This window comes from Solanum pennellii, chromosome 12 (assembly GCF_001406875.1).
Source record: "Solanum pennellii chromosome 12, SPENNV200".
Lineage (NCBI taxonomy): Eukaryota > Viridiplantae > Streptophyta > Magnoliopsida > Solanales > Solanaceae > Solanum > Solanum pennellii.
In genome coordinates this window covers 355,379-381,215 of record NC_028648.1, presented here as the reverse complement: position 1 = coordinate 381,215, position 25,837 = coordinate 355,379, and the positions used below count along the sequence as shown (strand labels likewise).

General features: G+C 31.2%; 4 protein-coding genes across 5 annotated transcripts in view; 2 read left to right on the top strand and 2 right to left on the bottom strand.

Moving 5' to 3' along the window:
- The window catches only part of LOC107007657 (transmembrane E3 ubiquitin-protein ligase FLY2-like), a 9,532-nt gene extending 3,558 nt beyond the window's left edge, over positions 1-5,974 (bottom strand). For both annotated transcript variants that reach the window (XM_015206350.2, XM_015206351.2), the window contains exons 1-9: positions 5,242-5,974; positions 4,079-4,151; positions 3,675-3,802; positions 2,623-2,738; positions 2,134-2,194; positions 1,096-1,162; positions 934-1,011; positions 199-356; positions 51-110 (exon numbers count right to left, since the gene is read on the bottom strand). In XM_015206350.2, the coding sequence (XP_015061836.1) occupies positions 51-110; positions 199-356; positions 934-1,011; positions 1,096-1,162; positions 2,134-2,194; positions 2,623-2,738; positions 3,675-3,802; positions 4,079-4,151; positions 5,242-5,400 (900 nt within the window). In that variant the 5' untranslated portion in view covers positions 5,401-5,974. The remainder of the gene's footprint in view (positions 1-50; positions 111-198; positions 357-933; positions 1,012-1,095; positions 1,163-2,133; positions 2,195-2,622; positions 2,739-3,674; positions 3,803-4,078; positions 4,152-5,241) is intronic.
- Positions 5,975-11,007: 5,033 nt separating this feature from the next.
- LOC107005906 (early nodulin-like protein 1) lies at positions 11,008-11,897 on the top strand. The gene is made up of 2 exons (XM_027913349.1): positions 11,008-11,191; positions 11,524-11,897. Exons 1-2 carry the CDS (start codon positions 11,008-11,010, stop codon positions 11,895-11,897), a joined length of 558 nt encoding a protein of 185 aa, XP_027769150.1.
- A 2,625-nt stretch (positions 11,898-14,522) lies between these two features.
- On the bottom strand, positions 14,523-16,340 carry LOC107006860 (probable receptor-like protein kinase At4g10390). Its single transcript, XM_015205374.2, has one exon. The coding sequence runs from the start codon at positions 15,799-15,801 to the stop codon at positions 14,770-14,772; it is 1,032 nt and encodes a 343-aa protein (XP_015060860.1). The 5' UTR covers positions 15,802-16,340; the 3' UTR covers positions 14,523-14,769.
- Positions 16,341-22,851: 6,511 nt separating this feature from the next.
- On the top strand, positions 22,852-24,263 carry LOC107006805 (pelargonidin 3-O-(6-caffeoylglucoside) 5-O-(6-O-malonylglucoside) 4'''-malonyltransferase-like). The gene has a single exon (XM_015205323.2). The coding sequence runs from the start codon at positions 22,858-22,860 to the stop codon at positions 24,172-24,174; it is 1,317 nt and encodes a 438-aa protein (XP_015060809.1). The 5' UTR covers positions 22,852-22,857; the 3' UTR covers positions 24,175-24,263.
- The last annotated feature ends 1,574 nt before the right edge of the window (positions 24,264-25,837 follow it).

The window sequence follows — 25,837 nt, the reverse complement described above, 5'->3', positions numbered from 1 at the left end:
GGGGGGGGGGGGGGGGGGGGGGAGAGAGAGAGAGAGAGAGGTAGTCCTACTGATTGGGTGTTGCTATGTTCCATTTGTCGAATCAGAAGGAGCACTTGCAGAAAAGATATCTGGTGGATCAGGAAGTTAAAGAATCCAGACAAAGCGATATCTGTTACAAAAATGATATGAATAAAAGTGAGAAGTGTTGTAGGATACAAATGTGACCATCAATGTGTAGTTCACCGCTTTGTTGTAGTAAACCTCTATATTGACAGAAGTAGCATTCAAAAGCATCGGTGAGAAACAGTCCCCGTCAGCATCCACTGAAGGGCTCTCTATCAATCCTTCTAGTTGATAATGGTCACGAGCTCCATCTGAGAAAGGAAAATAAATCACTTGTTCCTGATATTTTGCACAAACTTATGGATAAGTTGAATACTGAATCAAGATATGCATTAAAATGGAACAAAGAAAATGTGAAGAAGTCCCATATTGTGGTGAAGGGAATGGGTGGTCTCTTTATATAACACTCTTGAGCTAGATTTTGGGGTTGAGTTAGGCTCAAGATCCATTTCTTAACATGGTATCAGCACTCTCTCTGTTTGGGCAAACTGCATCATGATACACTAAGCTGCAGAAAAGCATATGAAGATCCTGAAGGAATACGTAAGAAGTAGCTTGTCAAATCGACTTTAGAACATTTATAGGCCTCAAAAGCTAAAATACCCGAGACCTGAAAGAGTAATGACAAAAATCCTTTCTTAATGATTGACCTAACCTTATTTAAAAAATCCTTACTTGATGATTATTGGAGTAAAAATTATATAAAACAGAGTTCATGAAATAAATGAATTTGGAAGCATATATGAAAGCCAAATGAACCAGAGAAGAAAGTCCCTCTTGATGCTCGAGTCGTATCAAAGGTGAAAGGTAAATAAGAAAGCCAAGTACCATTTGAGGAGGATGAGACACGAGCAACTTGTGCAGCAATTTCTATATTACAATTTTTCTCCATCTCATAAAACGGTGCTGCAGGAACAAAAAGATACATAAGTTAGCTTAGGAGCTAAAACATTAAACTGGATAAATGTTGAAACATAAATAAATTATTACAGTGTTTCTTTTTCCAAATTTTATCTCGAGAAGACTCCTGGAATATCTGGGAGGAGAAAACTCCAAGCTGTCAACAAAGATAAAGCAAGTCATTTTTCAATGACATAAATCTTGATAGTCTTAAACTCGAATTCTTGTCACATGAAAGGGATGTACATATTATTGTCACATGAAAGGGATGTACATATTATTGTCACATGAAAGGGATGTACATCTGAAGTAAGCATTATAGCCATTACGGAACACAAGAAATTCCTGATAAAGAGCCTCCTTTTTATCTTTCCCGAATAATTTCAATTTGATTACCATAGAATATGAGATATCTGATGGTAATTAGCTGCCGCTGTGGAAGAACAAAGATTAAGAGCAGCCCTCATTTTCTGCTATTTTGATTACGAAGAAGCTAAACCGGACAGCAAAAGCATCTATTTTCGTACATGGTAAAATGGAGAAAAAAGAAAAAAGAAGGCTATCCAGATATAATGGTCATTTTTCTTCAACATGTGAATCTCTTATCACAGGAAGAATGGAATACACAAAAACCTTTTTGAAACAACAAAAAAGGAAGGGAATAGAAAAGGATAGGGGGAAAGGAAGCCCATCAGAAAAGGTATGAATAGCATTCATAATCCCCACTCATCATCTCCACTTTGAAAGGGAATTCTACTTATGAGTATCCAAACATGTGCTAAAGTTTCAAATGTTAACAGAAAGCTACTCCCGGTAGATTAATTTAAAGAAAGAGACATACAGTAGACAAACGGAGCCCTAAGAAAGTAGAAGAGAAAAGTTTTGAAATTTGTTATACCATTACCAAAATATCATATACTAAAGTCAAAGCATGTCAAATTCTTAATGGTATTCAAGCATTATGCTCTTCAAATATAAAGCATGTAACACTGCTGAAGAAATTTAAAGTATGTCAAGTGATTCAAGCAGCAGCAGAACTCATTGTAACAGATGATCATCAGGAGTCATGTCAAAGCTATACTCAATAATCCATGCTGAGGACAAATGACATATTGTTGTAATTAATACCAAGTGATATGGATTTGATAATAGATAATCGTCTTCCTGTCCAAACTCACCATCTTTGCCACTGCAAATTAAAAGCAGAACTATGAGTTGACAAAGCACATGACAGTAGCATCTGCAGGAATGTTAAGTGATGTGGAACCAATATCTAAAATTTCAATTCCATTTTCTGAAGAACACAAGATTTAGTAACTTGAGTGACAATTCCCGAAAAAAAAAAACTTAAATTGGAATTCTTAAGCATGAGATAAGGACTTTAGCAACTATTGTAACAAATGTAAATTTCTGGTATGAATTACTTAAGAGTGCTTGAAACTCAGCAAAGACACCCATCCTAGACATCCATTCTCTTATATTATAAATACCATTTTGAATCATTCGGCAGAATAAAAGGACTGTAGCATCTTAAGAACCAGTACCTGTAAGCTAGAAATTTCCTACGACGGTGTTACAAATTTCCTTTCAGCTTAGGTACCAAATAAGAACTAGTACCTGTAAGCTACCATTCGAAGTTGTCTAAATGGCCATATATATACACCTTCTACCCTTATTTGTGCAGCACCAACTCCATGTTCATTGTCAAACACATCATGGAAAATTATTGCACCCTGTTGTTTGGGAAATGAGATCAAATAAAGATTAAACCATAGAAATGTACAATTTCTGCATCTGAAAGTATCATCATCTAAGAAAGATGAAATGCCTAATAAACAGTGTAATCTTACGCCGAAGGGGGTTCGGAGGAACTTCCTAAAAATGAAACAAAAACTAACTAAAACTTTCTGCATAAATGTCTAATTTCATTCATGCCTGGACCTATGCTATCATTGATTAGCGCCTTCATGAGGAACATGCAATTTTTCACATTTACCATATGATTATGGATATATGTTCAGTTTGATTTTTGACAAAAGAAGTTCTAGAAAAATAAGATCTTTTTAATAAAGGGATAAACTCACCACTACACAAGATGTATACCAAAAATAGAAAACCTTACAAAAAATATGTTTTCTACTAACATACAGTCAATTGCAACTTTTGTTTGGAAACATCATGCTTTATTTGAAAAGCAAAGTAAAGTCCAATAAAACAAGCATGGCATGCTGCAAGTCTAGGTATGACTTATGATAGATGCTCTCTCGATATAGAAAGAGAAGTAAACTACCCAGTCATCAATTTAAAATTCAAAAAACCTATTGGGGCACATGACATTTTTTTTTGAACTTGGTAACTTTGAATTATATCACAAAACAGTACAAGGGTCCTACTGTAACCTTATATACAAGTCTACTCCTGATTTCACTTCTCTACGTCTAAATTGAGTCTAACACATCAATAATAGAGATAGTGTCATTAGAGTATAACTGATTACACCAAAAGACTAAAAGTAAAATGCAGTTTAGTTTAACTTTCTGCACATTGTTCTCTATTGGGACACATGACATAGACAATTAATAAGTTTGAGACAAGTACTTGTGCAGAGAACAGGGAGTTAACATAGCATTTCATAAAGAAATTCACTTATTTAATGATGACAGGATTACCTGAATATAATGTACACCAGTTATTTTTGTTGGATTACTTATCAACTCAAGGACTGAATTGCCATTGGACTTCCTAAAATCAGGAAACCTGGAAGAGCTATTTGTTGAATCTAGGAACCTCCAAGACCCTGCAGTTCAAATATCGAGGAGAGGGTATAATTAGATTCAAGACCGAAGCAGCAACTGAGTTTAGTAATTGAAGTGATCGTGAATTTTCTGTTATGTTGTGTTTGATGAGTCCTACTCAATCACTTTAAAGTTTTATCCCCATATTGCATACGAGTGAAGGAAGAACAACAGGAAGGCTTCTTTTTAAAAAAAATATAGAGTAGAGCAACACGAAAGTTTTCTTCCACACTCATTTATAATATCAGCAATGCACTAAAACATCCCACTGTACAAACCTCTGTAAGTTCCTGTTATATTCCAAGCAGAAAAAGGCCCCAATTCATTCTCATCCTTTCTTACCAGAAGCCACTGCAACAACAATAAGGATATAATTAATGGTTAGGCATGAACAGCAGGGAGAACACATAACATGACTTATCCAATTCTAGCGATGAGCTCCAAGAAGTTATAACTGAATTAGGATAGTAACCTTGATCTTAATCACCAAGAAATCAAATATAGCTAGCGTCGAACTTGATTCAATACAGTTTCCTAGTGAACTTTTGATATCCAGTCTTAACTAGGTGTCAGAATAATTTCATATCTCATTTACTGAATTATCCAGTAATATTTTCGTATCTCATTAACTGAACTTATCCAGCCATTTCGTCATCCCTGATTTTCTTTTTGGTGTCCAGCATTGATTGGAGTGACAGATATCTTGGCTCTAGGTATAAACATGAAACAGTCCGTAGAAAATCCTACCTTATTCCGTGTTTTCTCACGATAATGAAGTATATTCATAAGAGCAAGTTCCTTATTAAAAAAGGGGACACATAATAGCATATTATTTCTTGCTAGTTATATCATTTCATTGCCATATCTCCTCATTGTACAATTTCCAAAATATAAATCCATCATTGCTCTTATGCATGAGAAACTGACTTGTGTTTGGTAAGATGTATAAAGTATGAAGCACTAAACCTATCAGATACAGGTTAAGCAAATAGCTTGGAATTCCTTTCACCAGCTAGCTAACACAATTTGCACTTTATCACTTGAGCACTTGAATGAGTAAAGTTTCAGTTTTTAATACAATAACAACAAACCCATTGTAATCCCACAAGTTATGTTTGGGGAGGATGATCTTACGCAACCTTACCCCTACTCCCTTGTGAAGGCAAAGAGGCTGTCTCCGGTAGACCCTCAGCTCAAGTAAAGCATAACAAACAATAAATATGTACAGTAACAATACTGGGGAACAGAACAATAGCAACAACAAATAATACATAATTCAAAATTAAAGTAGCAATCTTTACTGTCAGATACTCCATTGAGCTGTTAGGCTGTACTCTTTCTACTAGTTGGACCAATTTCACTCCAATACCAGATAATTGATCCTTAGAAGGCACAAATTACACAAGGAAGTGCAGATACAAAATGTAACTCCAATACTAACCTCATCTCCCCACGAACGATATCTTTCTCTGAGAGGCCTGACACCCATTACTGGGCAAATCCCTTCAAGGATGAACCATAAACTAAAAAGAACTCTAAGCAAAACTCCATACTTTTTCCTCTTCAACCTCAAAAGATATAATCTTTTTGCCATACCCATTCAAGGTCAATTCAAATTCTTCACTTCCAAGCATTCTTGAGCAACACAGATGAAGAAACAAAGTCCATTACAGTTACAATTTCCAAAAAAAAAAAAAAGACAACTTTAAGAGAAAGAAAGAAAGGGGTTGCTTAAATTGAAGTCAAACAACATAAAACAACAACCCCAACAACAAAAATCAACTTCAAAGAAAATGAAAGCTCAACATAAACAGAATCATTGGTTTTGTTGATTTGTGTTCACCTAGAATCCCTTCCCTAGTCAATTCAAAAACCAGAAAACTCCACTTGTATTTCTTTATTCAAAAACAATTATACAATCTATAAATAACATAGTTGGGGTGTTTTCAGTTCTGCAGAAAGTAAAAAAATAAGCTAAAGATCATTTGACATTAGTCTTCCCCTAAATTTTAAATGGTGAACATGAAGCATAAAGCTACTGTTTTGATAGAAGATGCCGGATTATTGGGCTGTAGAATCATCATCGATTTCCTAAGAGATTATTTTAACGGCTGGGATTGAGTTGTCTCCTAAGGGATAATTAGTGTTCTTTTTTTGTCCCATCTTTGCATATGTTGCAAATTGAGTTACAGTTCTCCTTAATATCTCAATTGGTGTGGAAGATGGTTATTCACGTCAATGATGTAAATCAATTCTTTTAATATAATTAAGTTGAGTCTATGACATAAGTTTTATCTAATGTAATTTAAATTTTTTATGTGATTTGTAAGAGTTCATGGATTTTTGCTGAATCGAAATTTTGATATTATTTTTGTTTAAATTTTTTATGGACGTTCGCAGATTTTATCGATTTTCGCGTGTTTTAGTTCATGAAATTTTTGTGATCCGAATTTTCAAAATGAATTGGCCGAAATATTTCATGAACATCGTAAAGATATTGGTAATGTATCCAAATGGTTCCACGGGGAAAGCATGTGCATTTTCAAGTACAAACGAATTCCAAAGCTGATAAACGCAGACTTTACCGATTTTCGTGTGCTCTAGTCCATAGAATTTTTGTGATCCGAAATTTTTGCAACGAAATGGCAAAAAAATTTCATGAACGTCCATTAAGATGTTGGCATTGTATCCAGTTCTTCACGCAGGAAAAACTGACATATTTTCAAGTTCAAACGAGTCCAAAGCAGGTAAAAGCAGATTTTCGTGTGCTATAGTTCATGGAATTTTCATGATCCGGATTTCCAAAACGAAATGGCCGAAATTTTTCATAGACGTCTGTTAAGGCGTTGGCAATGTATCTAATTCATCCCACGGGGAAAACGAGCGCATTTTCAAGTTCAAACGAGCCCCAAAGCAGGTAAACGCATATTTTACCTATTTTCGTGTACTATAGTCCATGAAATTTTTATGATCCGAAATTCTATAAATGAAATAAGCCGAAATTATTCATGGACGTCCGTTAAGACGTTGACTATGTATCTAGTTCATCCCGTGGGTAAAACGAGAGCATTTTCAAGTTCAAACGAGCCCCAAAGCAGGTAAACGAATTTTGCTGATTTTCGTTTGCTATAATCCATGGAATTTTTGTGATACAGAATTCCCGAAATGAAATGGCCGAAATTTTTCATGGACGTCCTTAAGGCATTGTCAATGTATCTAATTTGTCTCACGGGGAAAACAGACTCATTTTAAAGTTCAAACAAGCCCCAAAAATAATAAACACAGATTTCACCGATTTATGTGTGCTATAGTCCGTGGAATTTTTGTGATCCGGTATTCCTCAAACGAATTGGCCAAAAATTTTCATGGACGTCCGTGAAGACGTTGTCAATGTATCCAATTCATCCCGCGGGGAAAATGTATGCATTTTCAAGTTCAAACAAACCCCAAGCACGTAAACACAGTTTTTGCTGATTTCAGTGTGCTATAGTCCATGAAATTTTTATGATCTGAAATTTTCAAAATAAAATAGACGAAATTTTTCATGGAGGTCCTTTCAGACGATGGCAATGTATCCATTTTGTTCTATGAGAAAAAATAGGCGCATTTTAAAGTTCAAACGAGCCCCAAAGCACACGAACGCATATTTTATCGATTTTCGTTTGCTATAGTCAATGGAATCTTTGTGATCCGGAATTCCCAAAATAAAATAATCAAAATTTTTCATGGACGTTCGTTAAGACGTTGTAATGTATCGAGTTTGTCCCACGGGGAAAACAGACGCATTTTCAAGTTCAAACAAGCTCCTAAGCAGGTAAATGCACATTTTATCAATTTTCGTGTGCTATAGTCCATGGAATTTTTGTGATCTGAAACTCCGGAAATGAATGGTCAAAATTTTTCATAGACGTCCGTTAAGACGTTGGCAATGTATTCAGCTCGTCCGCGGAAAAAACAGGCGTATTTTCAAGTTCAGGCGAGCCCTAAAGAAGGTAAACGAAAATTTTGCTGATGTTCGTGTGCTATAATCCATGGAACTTTTGTGACCCGGAATTCCAAAAATGAAATGGCCGAAATTTTTCAACTACATCCATTAAGACATTGGCAATAAATCCAGTTTGTCCCATAGGAAAAACAGACGCATTTTCGAGTTCAAGCGAGCCCCAAAGAAGGTAAACATAAATTTTATCGATATTCGTGTGTATATTCTATGTAACTTTTGTGATCCAAAATTCCCAAAATGAAACGGTTGAAAATTTTCATGGACGCCCGTTTAGACGTTTAAAATGTATGCAGTTTGTCCCGCAGAAAAAACTGACACATTTTCAAGTTCAAACAAGCCCCAAAGCAAGTAAATGTAGATTTTATTGATTTTCGTGTGTTATAATTCATGGAATTTTTATAATCTGAAATCCCAAAAACGAAATGGACTAATTTTTTTTATGGACGTCCATTAAGACGTTGGCAATTTATTCAATTCGTCGAGAAAATGACCAAATTTTTAAGTTCAAACGAGCTCCAAAGCAAATACACACCGATTTTATCGATTTTTGTGTGCTATAATTCATGAAATTTTTTATCCGAAATTTTCGAAATGAAATGGTCAAAAATTTTCGTGGACGTGCGTTAAGACGTTGGCAATGTATCCAGTTCGTCCTAGGGGAAAAACGGACGCATTTTCAAGCTCAAACGAGCTCCAAAGTAGGTAAACGCAAATTTTGCCGATTTTTGTGTGTTGTAGTCCATGTAATTTTTATAATATAGAATTCCCAAAATGAAATGGTTGAAATTTTTCGTGGACGTCCATTGAGATGTTTAAATTGTTTTAGTTTGTTCCGCGGGGAAAACTAACGTATTTTCAAGTTTAAAAAGCTCACAAGCTGGTAAATGCAGATTTTTCTTATTTTCGTCTGCTATAATCAATGGAGTTTTTGTGATCCAGAATTCCCAAATAAAATGGTCAAAAATTTTCATGAACGATGATTAAGATGTTGGCAATGTATCCAATTTGTCCCGCGGGGGAAACAAACATATTTTCAAGTTAAAACGAGCCCCAAAGAAGGTAAATGCAAATTTTGCGATTTTCTTGTGCCATAGTCCATGAAATTTTTGTGATCCGATATTTCCTGAAACGAAATAGACAAAGTTTTTCATGGACGTCCTTTTAGAGGTTGGCAATATATACAGTTCATCTCGGGGGAAACGGGCGCATTTTCAAGTTCAAACAAGCCCCAAAATAGGTAAATACAAATTTTACCGATTTTCATGTGCTATAGTCCATAGAATTTTCATGATTTGAAATTCCTGAAACGAAATGGACGAAATTTATCATGGACATCTGTTAATACGTTGAAATGTATCTTGTTTGTCCCAAGGAGAAACAGACGTATTTTAAAGTTCAAACGAGCCCCATATAAGGTAATAGCAGATTTTATTGATTTTCGTGTGGTATAGTCTATGAATTTTTTTTTATCCGGAGTTTCCAAAAAAAAATGACCAAAATTTTACATGGACGTCCTTTAAGACGTTGACAATGTATCAAGTTCGTCCTGCGTGAAAAAAAGACGCATTTTAAAGTTCAAAAGAGCCCCAAAGCATGTAAACAAAGATTTTATCGATTTTCTTGTGCTATAGTACATACAATTTTTGTAATCTGTAATTTCCGATACGAAATGGCCAAAATTTTTCATCAACATACATTAAGACGTTGGAAATATATCCAGTTCGTCCCGCGGGAAAAAGGGGCGCATTTTCAAATTCAAACGAGCCCTTAAGCAGGTAATCACAAACTTTAACGATTTTCGAGTGCTATAGTCAATGAAATTTTTATAATCCAGAATTTCCGAAATGAAATGGATCAAAATTTTCATGGACGTCTTTTAGACTTGCAATGTACCCAGTTCTTCCTACGAGGAAAACAAATGTATTTTCAAGTTCAAACGAGCCCCAAAGTAGGTAAACGTAGATTTTATCGATTTTCGTGTGCTATACTCTATGAATTTTTTTTGATCTAGAATTTTTGAAACGAAATGGCCAAAATATTTCATGGACGTCTGTTAAGACGTTGACAATGTATTTAATTCGTTCCGCGGGTAAAACTGACGCGTTTTCTAACTACATATTGTAATTATTTCGAGAAGTATCGATTGACACTCCTCAATTATATGTGGCTCTATCATTGCATTCAAGGTTTGATAAATCAATATTACTTTTATATGTAACGGATTTAACTTTTAAACAGTGAACATTAATGATACACTTATTACGCTATCAGATTAAAGACAATAACTAGGGATATACATGATAGGATATTAAAAAATTTGTTCGGTAATTTCATTTTTAAAAATACTACAATATCATTAAATAATATAATTAGTGTGATTCTCCGGATGAGGTCTGGATATGGTAATGCGTACAAAATATTATCCCTATCTTGAAACGTGGAGAGGTGTTCCGGATAGACCTCAACGCAAGAAAAATCACAAAAAAATACTATTCCATTATCATACTAAATTAATTTGATAGTTTGCGATATAATAAATAAGTAGCCATAATTTGTTCAACTTCAATTTATACGTACTATAATATAATAACAAATTACAATTTTGACCTTTAAAGAAACGTATCAAAAATATCAAACTAAAGCATTACACATTGAAATATAATCTTTTAAAAGAAAATAACAAGCATATTTCTTCTATATTTAAGTACACGCATAATTTTTTTAAAAAAAAACAAGAAGCAAATTTCTTCTATAATTAAGTACACAAAAAAAATATAAAACATTTTAATCAATATATGACAGTTACAAAAAGTGTTGACTACTATAATAATATGTTCTATAGTTATAATCTTAATCATTAAACTACAATTAATACCATAATCAATTTAAAATAACTTACTCTGATCAACTTGCATAATTTTTTTTTATGTTCTTTATAATTAAAACAAAATACTACGTAATTTAAATCTTTACAAAAAGTCAAAAACCAGAGGTGTAATAAACATTTTTTGCCAAATATCAACGTTTTTCTGAAAAAAAAAATAATATTACCGTTTATTTATTAATCAATAAAAGACAAATTATTATAACTATGATATTTTAACACAACAATTAATTACCAGCTAACACTTTCCATAAATACTGCTAATTTTTCACTCATTGAACCACAAACTTCTATTTCCATCTAAAATTTGAGTATTATTCATGGAGTTTTTGTTGTCTCAAATCTGTTTTTTTCTGATTTTTTTGAGGTTTATTACGTGTGGTTCATTTTGTGAAGCTAATCATACATTTTATGTTGGTGGTGAAAGTGGTTGGGTTTTAAATCCTTCTGAACCTTATAATCATTGGGCTGAACGAAATCACTTTCAAGTCAATGATACGATTGGTAAATCCTCTTCTCCTATTTCAAGTCAATTTTTACTTATATATAATAAATATTGAACCCGTGTGATTATAAAAATTTATCCATCATTAGATCTTGACATAAAGAAAACTTTTAGTGTAATGACAAATGTGGTAAAAAAAATTTATATAAGATTGCTGGTTTGAAATCAATGTGATTAAGAAATTGTTTTGAATTGATCGTTTAAATTCTAAGCAGCGTGACACATCTTGATATTTTTCTCTATAATCTCCTCGTTAGAATTTCTGACTCAGGTGCAATCAATTTGTGTGTCTATTTAATGATTTGACTTTTCTTTTTCTTTTTTGTTGCAGTTTTCAAGTATAAATTAGGGTCAAATTCAGCTCTTTTTGTTTACAAAGAAGATTACTACAATTGCAACAAGGAGGATCCAATTGTTATATTAGAACATGGTGATTCAAGATTCACATTTGATGGACCAGGCACATTTAGTTTCATCAGTGGACATAAAGATAATTGTGAAAAGGGCCAGAAACTTATGATTGTTGTGTTGTCACCCAATCAAACTAAAGCCCAAACATCATTGAGCCCAACACCTGCTGAATCCATTGACCCGGTTTTATTACCTGCCCCGGCTCCGGCTAAATCGGGTGCTCCATTAGGGTTTGTTTCTTGGAGTTTTAATATTACTTTGATGATGATAATAGCAACTTATTTATGCATCTAGGTTTAATTCTTTTAAGGCTTTTGTGTTTAAGAAAGCGTAAATAACGTCTATCTCATTCACAAAATTTGTACTTGATACCTCTGATTAAGGATAAAAGAAGGAATATTTTTATGGACTACTACTAATGTTTTTTATTTTGTACGAGATTGATGATGCTTGTTTTTTTTTTTAAAAAAAATATATTACTTATTAGAAAGAAGAAGAAATGTTCAATCTTTATCAAACAAATATCACTAAAAGAATATAAATAGTCTCATGTCATTTTAAATTGTTCATTTTTCTTATGATCTCGAAAATTGTTGGTCTTTAATTAATCATTTTATAAGTAGTTAATCATCGATATCGCATTAATGTTGACGGGTTTGTGTGTAAATCAACTTAATAGTGTTGCACACAAATATAAGAAAGTAAATTGCTTCCTCTAAGACACTTAAGTTGTCACCTTTTTTACGTTTCTATCTAATAATAGTTGCTCAATATATTATTTTGAGATATTCAACAATATTTATCTATTTTATGAAATTAATGAATAATTTTGTAATTATTTTTTAATTTACTTTTATCATAAATTATAATCATATATATTACATTTTTCAAGACATTATATTTATTATATTTAAAAGATGATATGATAAAATTATCCTTTTATTTATTGTTTCTTAAAAAGTATATATGCAAAATCAATAATGAAGACAAAGAGCAATACTTTCACATTTATATCCTATTTGTCACACTTAATAATATTAATATGTCTCCAATCTTCTATTTTTAGTTATGACCGCAAGTAAAGTGGTCTGAAGAGAGTAAAACAGATTTATTAATCTTGTGAAATTAGACTAATTAAAAATGTATAGAATGTAACAAAATATCTTTTAATTTAATTGTATAATTTTAAATATATTATGTGAAAAATTGAAATTAAAGAATTGTCAATCTCTCCCTCTAATAAAAAAACTATAACTATTTCACAAGAAGAAGAAAATACAATAGAAAATAATAAAATTGAGATAGTTCAAGTTTTAATGAAACTTTACATCTGATTCCTCTATTGGAACAACAAAATTAACTAAGCAATTCAAACATTATGTTGTTTTTGAGATTATTCAAGAATTGGTCCTAGCACATCGTGTAATTTGAGTGCAACCACGACGATAAGGATTCACCTGTTGATTTGCATGACAATTATAATAAGAAGCACCTCTTACATTACAAGGAACATTGTTTCTTGACATTGCTCCATAACTAACATAACCATTTCTTCCTCCTAAGACACGTCGACTAATGTCGGACTCCATCATCATTTCTTCCTCCTCATCGATGCAGTTTCCCACAACGCCACCATTGCACTTCCTCGGTGAGATATCACCGTGCATCATCGATGATAACTGATCCAAGTTCTTGTGTTGAATATTAAAATTATTGTATAACGATGATGATGATGGATCGATCATTATGATAAATATTGACAAAATTATAATTATGCAAAGGCGGAATTCCATCTTCTTCTTCTTCTTCTTTTTTCGAGTTTGTATGTGTGTGTGAGAGAGGGTGTTGATTTATATTAGAAATTTTTTGGGAGTGTAGGGTGGAAAGTGAAGAAAAAAATGGAAAATAAATAATTAGGGTTAATATGGATTTTTAGAAAATTATGGTTCATTTGTTATACGTGATTTGAAGTGATTTACGCTTTAGTAGTGTTTGAAATGTCCGGTTCTTGCTCTTTATTTGCTTAAATTTAGGATCATTGGTTACTTACTATTATGTACACCCAAAAGAATTTAGTGACTCAACTATTATAACATAATAATAATAATCAAGAGCAAATACATGCAAATATATATAAGAAATATAGTTATGTTTTTATTATATAAAAAATAAGTTAAAAGTAAACATGACTATATATTATGTATGATACACTCAAAAAACTCTTTTCCCTTCATTCAAAAAAGATAAATTGTATATGTATATTTGTCGAGCGAGATTGGGAGAGGGAGGAGAGAGGCGAATTGTATATGTATATTTATCGAATTGTATATTTATATCTATCAAATAATTGTATATATGTACATAATATACATATGTATTTGTAAATCTGGCGACCGAGACTGAGAGACGGAGGAGAGAGGGGAATGAGTTGAGAGAGAGGGGAGAGGCGAGCGAGAGACGACAGAGAGCGGAGAGAGGCGAACTATATATGTATATCTATCAGATAATTGTATATATATAACTGATATACATATGTATTTATATATCTTGCGAGAGAGATTGGGAGAGGGAGGAGAGGGGCGAGTGAGACCGGGAGAGAGAGGAGAGAGGTGAGCGAGAAAGGTCAAGAGTGAATAGATACTAATTGTATTTGTATATATGTCATATAATTATATATATGTGTATAATTTGTATTTGTACATGTATAAAAGAGGACAAGTCACGTAACTAAAATTAAAATTAAGTTGCGAGCGGTAATTAATTCAAACTATAGATATATTAGCTAATTAATTAGTATATGTTTGTGTTTCCGCTTAATTTTCCCAAAAAGTAGAGTATTATGTTGGAGGTCTGTTAGTTTGAGAAACGAATCTGAAAAAGTGCTACAACTATAAGGACACATTTGAGACCAAATTTAAAGACAAATATGTTCTATTTTTCATAGTTGAGTAGCAAATCAAATTTTCAACTCTCAATTTGTAAGGAGTTTCTTGAACTAATTTTTTACCTAGCTATGACACAAAACTATCAACTGTGACAAATCCCTATACAAATTTACATGAACCTTAAACTAGTATCACGCATAAATAATCATGTATAAATGGTATAAGTTTTCACTGAAGGGGTTTCAGATGAACCCCTCGACCCTTCGTAGCTCCGTCCTGGCTCAAACCTTTTTACCATCTGAAAATAGAAAGGAGATGGAAGATATTCTACTTCTCATACTCTCCAAAATTTCAGATGCAGAGGGTCTAAGGCCTGGGAAATCACTTAGGCATAAAGCTGCAAGTGAAACCATGGCCTTAGCTTCCTCCAATACGTAGTTCCTATCGAGGCATGGATCCATCATTTCCGCTACCTTAGACACATCGTTCAAAATCGGAGCAGCTTTCGATATTAACCTCTCCCCATTACATGACGAGAAGGCCTCAACCCCTGAAATGAGTTCTAAAATAATGACTCCAAAGCTATATATGTCGTTTTTCTTGGAGGCAATGCCGGTTCTCAAGTAGTGAGGATCAGTATAGCCTGGAGAACCAAGTATCACTCGATTCTTCGTTGGTGGTGAAATAGAAGAAGAAAATCCAATTTTCGCGGATCCAAAATCACAAAGCTTGCAATTGAATTGATCGTCTAACAGTATATTAGAGGACTTGATATCACTATGCACAATTTGTAAAGGACATTTTTCATGTAGATACTCAATAGCTTGAGCAAGTTGAAATGCCACACCCATTCGGTTTCTCCATGAAAGAATTGTCCTATCTCTGTTTTCGTGGAGTTTGTCCTGTAGAGTACCATTTGAGACATACTCAAACACGAGCATGTTTCCAAATTCATTATCTTCACAGTGATCAAGAAGTTCAACTATGTTGTCGTGTTTGATTTGAATCAAGATATCTAATTCTTGCTTGTACATTCTATTGAGACGCTCGCTGCTGCTGTCCATGATTTTGACAGCCCTGGGAGATAAATCAGGGAAGTTAGCTAAATAGACTCTGCTAAATCCACCACAGGCAATTAAATTGGAATTGGAGAAATTTGCGGTGAATTTCTTCAACTCTTGGCTTGTATATCTCGTTGCACCAGCAATCATTGTGTTATCTGATTCATCTTCTTTATCACCTTCTGCGAATACACGAACATCAGTAACTCCAGCGCGCCTTACGTTGTACCCAAAGCACCTAAGGAAAGCCATAATTGGACACACAAAAAAACAAGGCAGAGCACCAATTCAACGTGTTTTTGCTATGTGAGATGGACGTTGATATCTCTCGATCCTTAACTAGAAATCTCTGACTTCAAGCCTGAGAACGGAGAATTTCTTAGTAGAGAGCAACCACCGCAAATCCAAATTAATCAGGTCAAACTATGAAAATCGAATAGTTAATAAACGGAAACAAAAATCAAAAGGCTTGGTGGGATGATGATAGTTGGAATTAATCTCTCGATCCTTAATCAAAAGTCTCTGACTTTAAGTTTGAGAAGGGAGAGTTTCCTTTTAATTGGCCTACTCGATACGAATTTAAATTAATCGGTCCACGGGCAATGAAAATGAGATGGTGTATGAGTGTTTTTAAGTTTGTGTTTAAGAAAATTGTTATCCAGTGGCCGTGCGTGTGGGGATATAAAAAGGGGAAGGGACGGTGGGTAAATATAAGTATTTTAAGTGCTGAAGCTACTGGGAAAGAAGAATAGAACCCCACACACAAATATAAAAAAAATTAGAAAGGAAAGAGCATGGACTCAACCAAAAAGTGCACCACCCACAGACAAATAAAACATTTCTATAACATAATAAAATAATAAATAAAGATAGCATTGTAAAAGAGAAGAAATTGTACTCATAAAATACTCCCATGTCCCAATTTATTTGACTAGGGGCATAGTACGCTTGGGCTAAGAGGTTCATTTGACTAAAAAGTTAACCGATATATAATAGACGTGGAACAGTCACTCGGGTAGTTCATTCGTTTACTTTTTAAGTTTTTTTATTTTCTTAGTGAAATTTTTTGACTCTACCACTTATATGACATAGTTCCAATTTGAAGAGTCAAAAGTTCTTTATTTTGATTAAATAATAATAATATATCCAGCGAAAAGTTATTTATTTTGATTGTGACTTTATATTTATAACAATTTTTAAGTTTTTTTTTTTTGAAAAATACTCAATTACTTATTTGGAAACTGCCAAAAATACTATAAGTCCGATAACTAAAAAATAAATATTAAAAAAAAGGAACAAATTTTGGTAAAACAATTTCTTGTTTGGCTATAGGAATTTGATAGAATTGAGACAATTATCCTACTAATCATTGCATGTAAAATTCAACTTAGTAGGAGCATGAATTGTTTAATTAAATGTGTCTAAGTTTATATATTATATTCATGAAGTGGAACATAGAAAAGCAAGAGTTGTACTCCTAAATACTAATGTTATCCCATAACACGGTGGTTTCGTCAAAACATGAAATTTAAAATGTTCATTAGACTTCACAATTTTATTTAAATATAAGGTGAACATAAGCTAAAAAGGAACATGAATAAAATACCACAATCTACTTTGTACCAAACCATTTTTTTTGTACCCTACCTACAACAAGTTATGTCAAATGGCAAATAAGCATGTTTTAAATATAGAAAATGACTAAATATTTTGGAATTGTGGATTAAAGGGCACAAACTGAGACCATTAGTAGAAAGTGATGGTCAAAATAAAATACCATCGGTTGGTCAAAATTTATTTCAATTTTTCATGCTTGATGGGTCTTAAAACTTTTTAAACAACTTTTTTTTTTTAAAAAAAAAAAATATTTTTAAGTTCCTCAAAATAATCTTTTTTATTAACATATCTAATAAAAAAAAAGTAAGAAATCGCACCAGTAATCTGAAATATTAGTAGCTTTAGTTATTTGAATTATCAATTGTTGTTGCTCATAAAAACGAGGTGATATTAATTTAAAGCTATTAAATAATGAAAATACTATGCTCTCCATCGTTTTTAAATAATTGATGTTTTAGCTTTTTGATTTTGTTTGAAAATAAGGGGGTAAAGCACAAGAATCTTCATAGATTATGATCGAAATTTTAGAGACACGTCGAAATTAAACTAAAATTATATTACCCAAAATTCATTTTTATATAATTTTATACACCTTTAACTTTACGTGTCAAGTTGGGACAGATAATGTAAAATATTTCTTTCTTCAACACATTTAATTAGTGTCAAGTTAGTAAAAGTACTCCTAATTACAATTACGAATTAAAAGCATCACTTTATTTAAAAGCAAGGGAAATAATATATAATTTTCTGGATAGTTATTGCACTATAAAGGTGTGTTTGGTATAGAATACTTCGGAGAACATTTTCTCCAAGAAAATAGATCTTAAAATAAAAAAAAAGTAAAAAAAAACAAATTTTATAAATTAGAATTTAACATTAATTGTCTCATCTCTACTCTCCCACAAACATCATTGATCATCCCCACATTCCTACCTAGTTCCAACCCCGTGGTGTTTAATTTGAATACATTATATATAAATGTTTTTTATTTATCAAAAACAAAAAATAAAATAAAATAAGAACATTGTTTATTTTTCTTGAAAACATTTTCCACCAAATACACCCTAAATCTATATAGGTCATAAAAGTAATAAAGAGGTAGAAGATGAGAAGCTTCTTGTAGTCAACTTAGTCTTACTCTTTGATCTTATGCCAACCCACAAGGGCCCCCTTTTTTTAATTCCTCATGTCTATGGGCATTTAGGTTCATAGTATCTAATATTGGTTTATGGATTTTGTTTTTTTTTTTAAAAAAAAAATTGTTTGGTGCAAGTATAATAATTAATTTTTTCTTCTCCTTTTGATTTTTTGTTTTCTAATTTTCATGATTATGGCACCAAACAAATCAAAAAGAGTCTCACCGAATTTCTCTGACAAACATATCTTGCACGATATGTTGGATTAGGTGTTTTATAAGCTATTAAATTTTTTATGTGTTGAAAATATAATTAAAAATAATAATATTTTTTTTAATTGTATGGGCTGGTAAAATGATATGATCACACATTTCAATATGATATTAGAGTGGATAGAGTTTTTAGATTGAATTTCACCGTCCACATTATTTAAAAAAAGAAGAAGATTTTTCTCATGTTTTGTTCATGAGAAAAATAAGGCATTATACATAAGCATGACTCTTAAATTGGTTTCAGTTGATAAGTACGACCTTTAACGTTGGGTGTACACAACTAAACCCTTACACTTGTATAAAATTGAACAAATAAACACATTTTTCCCACATGACAATTTCTGTCCTACGTGTATTATGTCACGAAAAGCATGTACATGTGTCTATTTGTTCAATTTTATACAAGTGTAAGTGCCTCTGGTGAACTCACAAAGTTGGAGGGCGTAGTTGTCAAATGAAGTCAAGCTAAGGCTCATATTTATGTATTAGACCTACATGAGAGGGGTCGACATGTTGAGAATACAATTAAATAATAAAAATATATTTTCTCTAACGTTTTAAGCTTTTAGAGACAAAATGGTCCATTATGCATGCTAATTTGTACTAACAAGCTAAGTTGCGTAAAGTCTTTACATTCAATTCCGCATTCATATCAAATTCTCTAAAAATACAATATACATCTATTGATATTTTTAAAACAGCTCTGACAAGATAGTCAAAATATCGGTAAATTAGTTAAGCTATGTACAAGTAATTGGAATATGCAATTTAAGTTTCTTTAGTTTTATTTTTTTTCAATAATAATAAAAATTCGATAAATTATGAAAACTATCAAAATTTTCTCACTCCTGATACAATCATATCAACAAGCAAAACATAGTTTATAAAATAAGATAACAAAATATACTGAGAGGTTGCATGCACTAATCAAAATCACATATCTTCATGTTCATTTTATCTATAAATGTATACAATTACCACAAGCTTCTAAGTACACATAAAATCAGAATAGTTGTAAACTTCATCTTCTCGTCAGTAAATCGTGAATAGTTGTAAACTTCATCTTCTCGTCAGTAAATCGTTTTTATTTCCTTCCTTAATTACATGTGTCTATATGTCGATCTTATAATATATAAAGTTTATGTATGTGAGGTGTATCATACCTACAATAAAAGTGATGCATGTATCTGAGGTTTTTTTAAGGAATGATATACATAAGTACATTTGCATCTATTATACATGATCATGTATTTGATTAGCATTTATCATTAAAGGATATTGTGCAACGGATAAAATTGCTATTCACTTGACCTCGCTTTTGAGTCATGGTATGAAAATACCTTTGGTAGGAAATTTTTCTCCTTCGAATGGAGCTCTATACAGTGTGAATCCAGATAATTAGTGGAGCTTTAATACAGATACTAAACACTAAATAGAAAATAAAAAATTCGCATTTGTTTCATGAGGGAAGCTTCTAGAAGTTGAACCAATTACCATTGACTAGGAGCGAGTTTGAATGGACTTTTTTAATTATTATTTATAAATCAAAAATTATAAATTTAAAATTTTAATTTATGACTTTTAACTTATTTTTATTATTTTAACTTTGAAATTAAGTTTAAAATGTTTAAAAGATATTTTGACTTAAAAACAATTCAAATAAGTCAATTCAAATATACTCTAAATCAGTGGAGGGAAAGCATATCACATACCTCCCACCATATACTCCTTTTAAAAATAAAACTATAGTGTATATGAAATTGGGGATACATAATTTAATTGGAGTATTAGGAAAGAAAAATTTAGTCAATTTTTGGATCTTTCTTCAAGTTGGAATAGAGAAAGCTGAGAAAAATGTGTAACAAGTCTTATAAATATTTACATAATTCTAAGACGATGAGTTTTTAATATAGTAATAAGGAAAACATACATCAAAATCAACGCCACTTTGACAAAATACGTATAATTATTTAAACAAAATTAAGAGGCAAAGGGTAATCTAACTTGTTTGCGTTTTTAATTGTCAATTTTTGATAACAAGTTACCATATAATATTATAATGTGTCTTTCAAAAGGATTTTAAAATATCTCGAAATACTTTAAATTATTTAATTAGGTGGATTATATATATTAGACTATCATCAACTCTGACAATATTGATCAATAAGCTAACAGCAAAAATATAAAATTACATAATTAATAACTTAAAATATTTTAAATTGTGACATAAATTTTTATTTTCTATTGTAGAGAACTCTAGAAGCAGGAATCTTCTAGGTATATATTTTCTTCATTTTAATTTATTTATTTTATTTTATTATTACATAAAAATTATATAATTCATGATTATTAACAATTTAAAATATTTATTTTAAAAGACATATAAATAATTTATTTGATTCTTAAAATTTCATCAGTGCAATATATATATATATATATATATATATATATATATATATAAAATTAATTAATAAGTTAGTTCAAAATGACATAAAAACACTATAAAGTACAATAATTAACAAGTTGACATATTTGAAAAATACATAAAAATTTGGTTGATTCTTGATATTCTATTAGTGTCGGGTTACCAGAGTCTCTCATCTTTCCAATACAAAATTTAGTTAAGATTTTCGCTGCTGATTATTCAACTATACAAGTTTAAATATTTATTTGTACACGTATAAATGTAAAATAAGGTAAGTTAAGAGATACATTATATTATGCCCATTTTTTCTTATTGTTTTATTGAATATTTTTTTCTTACACACTATTTTTTCTATAAACTAATTTAACTTCTATTGTAGGACAAACTAATAAAAAGATCTATCAAATTCATCTAATCTATATTAAAACTTTGATATAATTATAAGTAAAAGTTGGTGTCGAGTCATTGTTTAGGCTCAAAGTTTGAATTTTCGCAATTCAATTCTATTTCGAGTGGGTATTAATGCAAAATGACCGGTCACGTATTGAAGAACTTAAATCTAAAATTTTGGGTGATGTGCTATAGTTTTTAAGGTATCTTTTGACGAATATGGTGTTTGAATTCAAGACGAAGTCAATTTTTTTAAATTTATTTTTTGTATAATATTGTAAATTAGGTGTATGATATATTAAATATTCTAAATCAATATCTGAAAAAATATCTATATATGAAAGGTTTGTATATTATTAAATATAGGACGTAGAGTATAACGTTGAGCTTATATATAATTTTTTTTTGCCTATATATAGTTGGGAGGTTGTCACATATTTAATTGTAGCCTAAATTGAGTTGTGTTAGCAAAAATGGAAATTAAAATCTTATGCACAAAACTCATTAAGCCATTTTTACCTACTCCTCCTCACCTTCAACATTACAATCTCTCTTTCTTCGACCAAATATCTGAAAAAGAACATGTTTCTATGGTTTTTTTCNATATATATATATATATATATATATATATATATATATAAAATTAATTAATAAGTTAGTTCAAAATGACATAAAAACACTATAAAGTACAATAATTAACAAGTTGACATATTTGAAAAATACATAAAAATTTGGTTGATTCTTGATATTCTATTAGTGTCGGGTTACCAGAGTCTCTCATCTTTCCAATACAAAATTTAGTTAAGATTTTCGCTGCTGATTATTCAACTATACAAGTTTAAATATTTATTTGTACACGTATAAATGTAAAATAAGGTAAGTTAAGAGATACATTATATTATGCCCATTTTTTCTTATTGTTTTATTGAATATTTTTTTCTTACACACTATTTTTTCTATAAACTAATTTAACTTCTATTGTAGGACAAACTAATAAAAAGATCTATCAAATTCATCTAATCTATATTAAAACTTTGATATAATTATAAGTAAAAGTTGGTGTCGAGTCATTGTTTAGGCTCAAAGTTTGAATTTTCGCAATTCAATTCTATTTCGAGTGGGTATTAATGCAAAATGACCGGTCACGTATTGAAGAACTTAAATCTAAAATTTTGGGTGATGTGCTATAGTTTTTAAGGTATCTTTTGACGAATATGGTGTTTGAATTCAAGACGAAGTCAATTTTTTTAAATTTATTTTTTGTATAATATTGTAAATTAGGTGTATGATATATTAAATATTCTAAATCAATATCTGAAAAAATATCTATATATGAAAGGTTTGTATATTATTAAATATAGGACGTAGAGTATAACGTTGAGCTTATATATAATTTTTTTTTGCCTATATATAGTTGGGAGGTTGTCACATATTTAATTGTAGCCTAAATTGAGTTGTGTTAGCAAAAATGGAAATTAAAATCTTATGCACAAAACTCATTAAGCCATTTTTACCTACTCCTCCTCACCTTCAACATTACAATCTCTCTTTCTTCGACCAAATATCTGAAAAAGAACATGTTTCTATGGTTTTTTTCTTTCATAATTATAACAATATCGACATGGATGAACGACTAGAGCAATCCCTTTCAAAGATATTAACTCATGTTTATCCCGCAGGAGGAAGGTACAATGAGAAAGATAAATATTGTTCTATTCTTTGTGTTGATCAAGGTGTTTTCTATACCAAAGCCAAGACCAATGGTACGCTTGATAATTTCTTAAATAAAGCGCGCAATGACTTAGGTCATGCGGGTTTATTTAGTCCACATGTAAATAAGAATATCGATGAAACTAATTTCATGGTTTCACCAATTGTTACTATACAAGTAACTAAGTTTGAATGTGCTGGAGTCGCTATATCAATCAGTACTTCACATCCTGCAATGGATGGTTTCTCAGATTTTCAATTTATTTCTGAGTGGGCAAAAGTGTGTAGAATAGGGACTCCCATCGACAAGATTAATTTTTTAAGCTTTAATATGGGTGATATTTTTCCAACAAGAGATATAACAGGAATTTTCAAGTCAACCCCCATTCCAATTATACAACAAGACATTGTTGTTAAGAGAATTGTCATCCATGAGGATGTTATGTCAAGGCTAAGAAAAAAATGCACTTTCACTTTTCAACCTTCGAGGGTTGAGATTATTACAGCAATTTTATGGAGGGCTTTTATCCGCGCTACAGCAATTATAAACGGGTATTTAAGGCCTTCTTTACTAGATTTTCCAATGAATATGCGCTCCAAAATAACATTTTTACCTCAAGTGAAAAACTCCTATGGGAATTTTATGATTGGAGTTCCGGTTAAATTTATACCAGGAGAGACCGAAATGGAATTGCATCATTTCATAATATTAATCAGGAATGCGGTGAATAAGATTGTTGCTTCATGTAAAAAAGCTAATTCACCAGATGAAATAGTGTCAACGTTGGTTGATTCATATAATGAAAGTTTTCGATCACCAGAATGGGGAGGTAACGATGAAGTTGACAAAGTTATGTGTACAAGTATATGTAAGTTTCCTGTGCACGATTCTGATTTTGGTTTGGGAAAACCAAACTTAATATTTTTTGGTATGAAAGATACACAAATGTTTTGGTTGTATGATATTGGACCTGAAATTGTTGTGCAAGTGGACTTGAAGGAAAGATGCATGCAGTTATTTGATCGTGATGATGATATCAAAGATCTTATCTTTATACGTGATGCAAAATTATAATTTTCATTATTTCGTTATTTGTTCTGTTTGTACTTTATATTAATAAGGAATCGTTCAGACATTCAATAATAAAATCGTGATTTGAAATATAGGGTGTGTTTGGTATGGAGGAAAATGTTTTCCATGGAAAATGTTTTCCTAGAAAATGTTTTCCTGGAAAACAAGTAGATTTTGGACTTATTTTCTCATGTTTGGTTGGTGAGTAGAAAATATTTTCCGGAAATGATTTTTAGTGTTTGATTTATTAATGAAAACTATTTTTGAGAGACATCTTTTATTTTTACTCAAGTAAAAAATAATTTATGACATTGAAAATATTTTTTTAAATTGATGTTTTTCCAAAAAAAAATATAATTTGAAATTGGAGCAGAGCTATGGAAAATGTTTTTCTTAATTTTTGAAGGGAAGTCATTTTCCTTAATTTTGAGGAAAATGAGTTGATTTGAAAAACATTTTCCAAAACTTTTGTCCCAACCAAACATGGGAAAATTGGAAAATTTCCTTCATACCAAACACACTCATGAAGTTAGAAGTTTTATTACAAAAACAAAACATAGCATCCTACGACAATTTTAAGACGAGGAAATGATTTTCCTTCCTTATTGACCTTTTAATCAATCATCATGGATCAAACTATTTAAATCTATAATGAAATCCAAAGCCAAAGTTTTAAAACTTTTTAATATTTTGATTGTGGATATCAACGACTGACATAGGTGAGAAAGAAATGAGAAAATGGATGAGAAAAAAAAGAGATAGACAAGAAAGAGAAAGAGCGCATCAACGGGGTCGGCTTTCGAAAATCATTGTTGGTCCCCAAGTGAATTCTTGCCATGAATAATTACTAAGCGGAAAACTAACTCAAGCATACACAAGAATTAAGATCGAAGAATTATTTAAAAACAGTTTATAAATTTCAAAACTATTTGAAAATACTGATTATCAAACTTAAAGTTTTAATTAAAATATCTAAAACGGAACGATCTATCTATGAAACCTCTACTGTATAAAAATAGATGTTAGGGACACGATCCACGTCAATACCTCAAAACACTATTACTAACAAGTCATAAAAATTGAAGAAAGTAAAATCTCACCAAAAACTAACAAGCGGACGATGATATGATCTCAGCGAAACTCATGTATTTGCATTATGAATTTCCACGGGTGAACATTCATATGGTGGTGACTTTTTTAAGGGTATACTAGTTCTAGTTCAACATTTACTATGCATTAAATAATTTTCATCATGGTCTTACACATCTACACTTTTTCATCCCCTAAAAATTTAAAAGGAAAAAAAAGTAAAGTCAAATGTAACCTATTAATCAGTTTTTAACTATGTATATATATTTCATCGGAGTCTTATTACCCTATTGGACTGTTTTGCAAAATTATTTCTCCCCGAAATGTTAAGATTATAAAGAAAATACAAACTTACTTTTTTAAAGATAGTAAAATTAAGACAATTTTATTTTATCAAAACTTTAACTTTATAAATATTTCTTTTTTTTTTAACGGAGAAAATGTTCGAGTCATTCATTCACTCATCACAACTCAAAATTAGGGGTGTGCACTATTTGAATGCCAAATTTTTTTTTGGACGTCCGTCAAGACCTTGTCTATGCATACGGTCGGTCATCACGGCTTGTCCGACCCATTT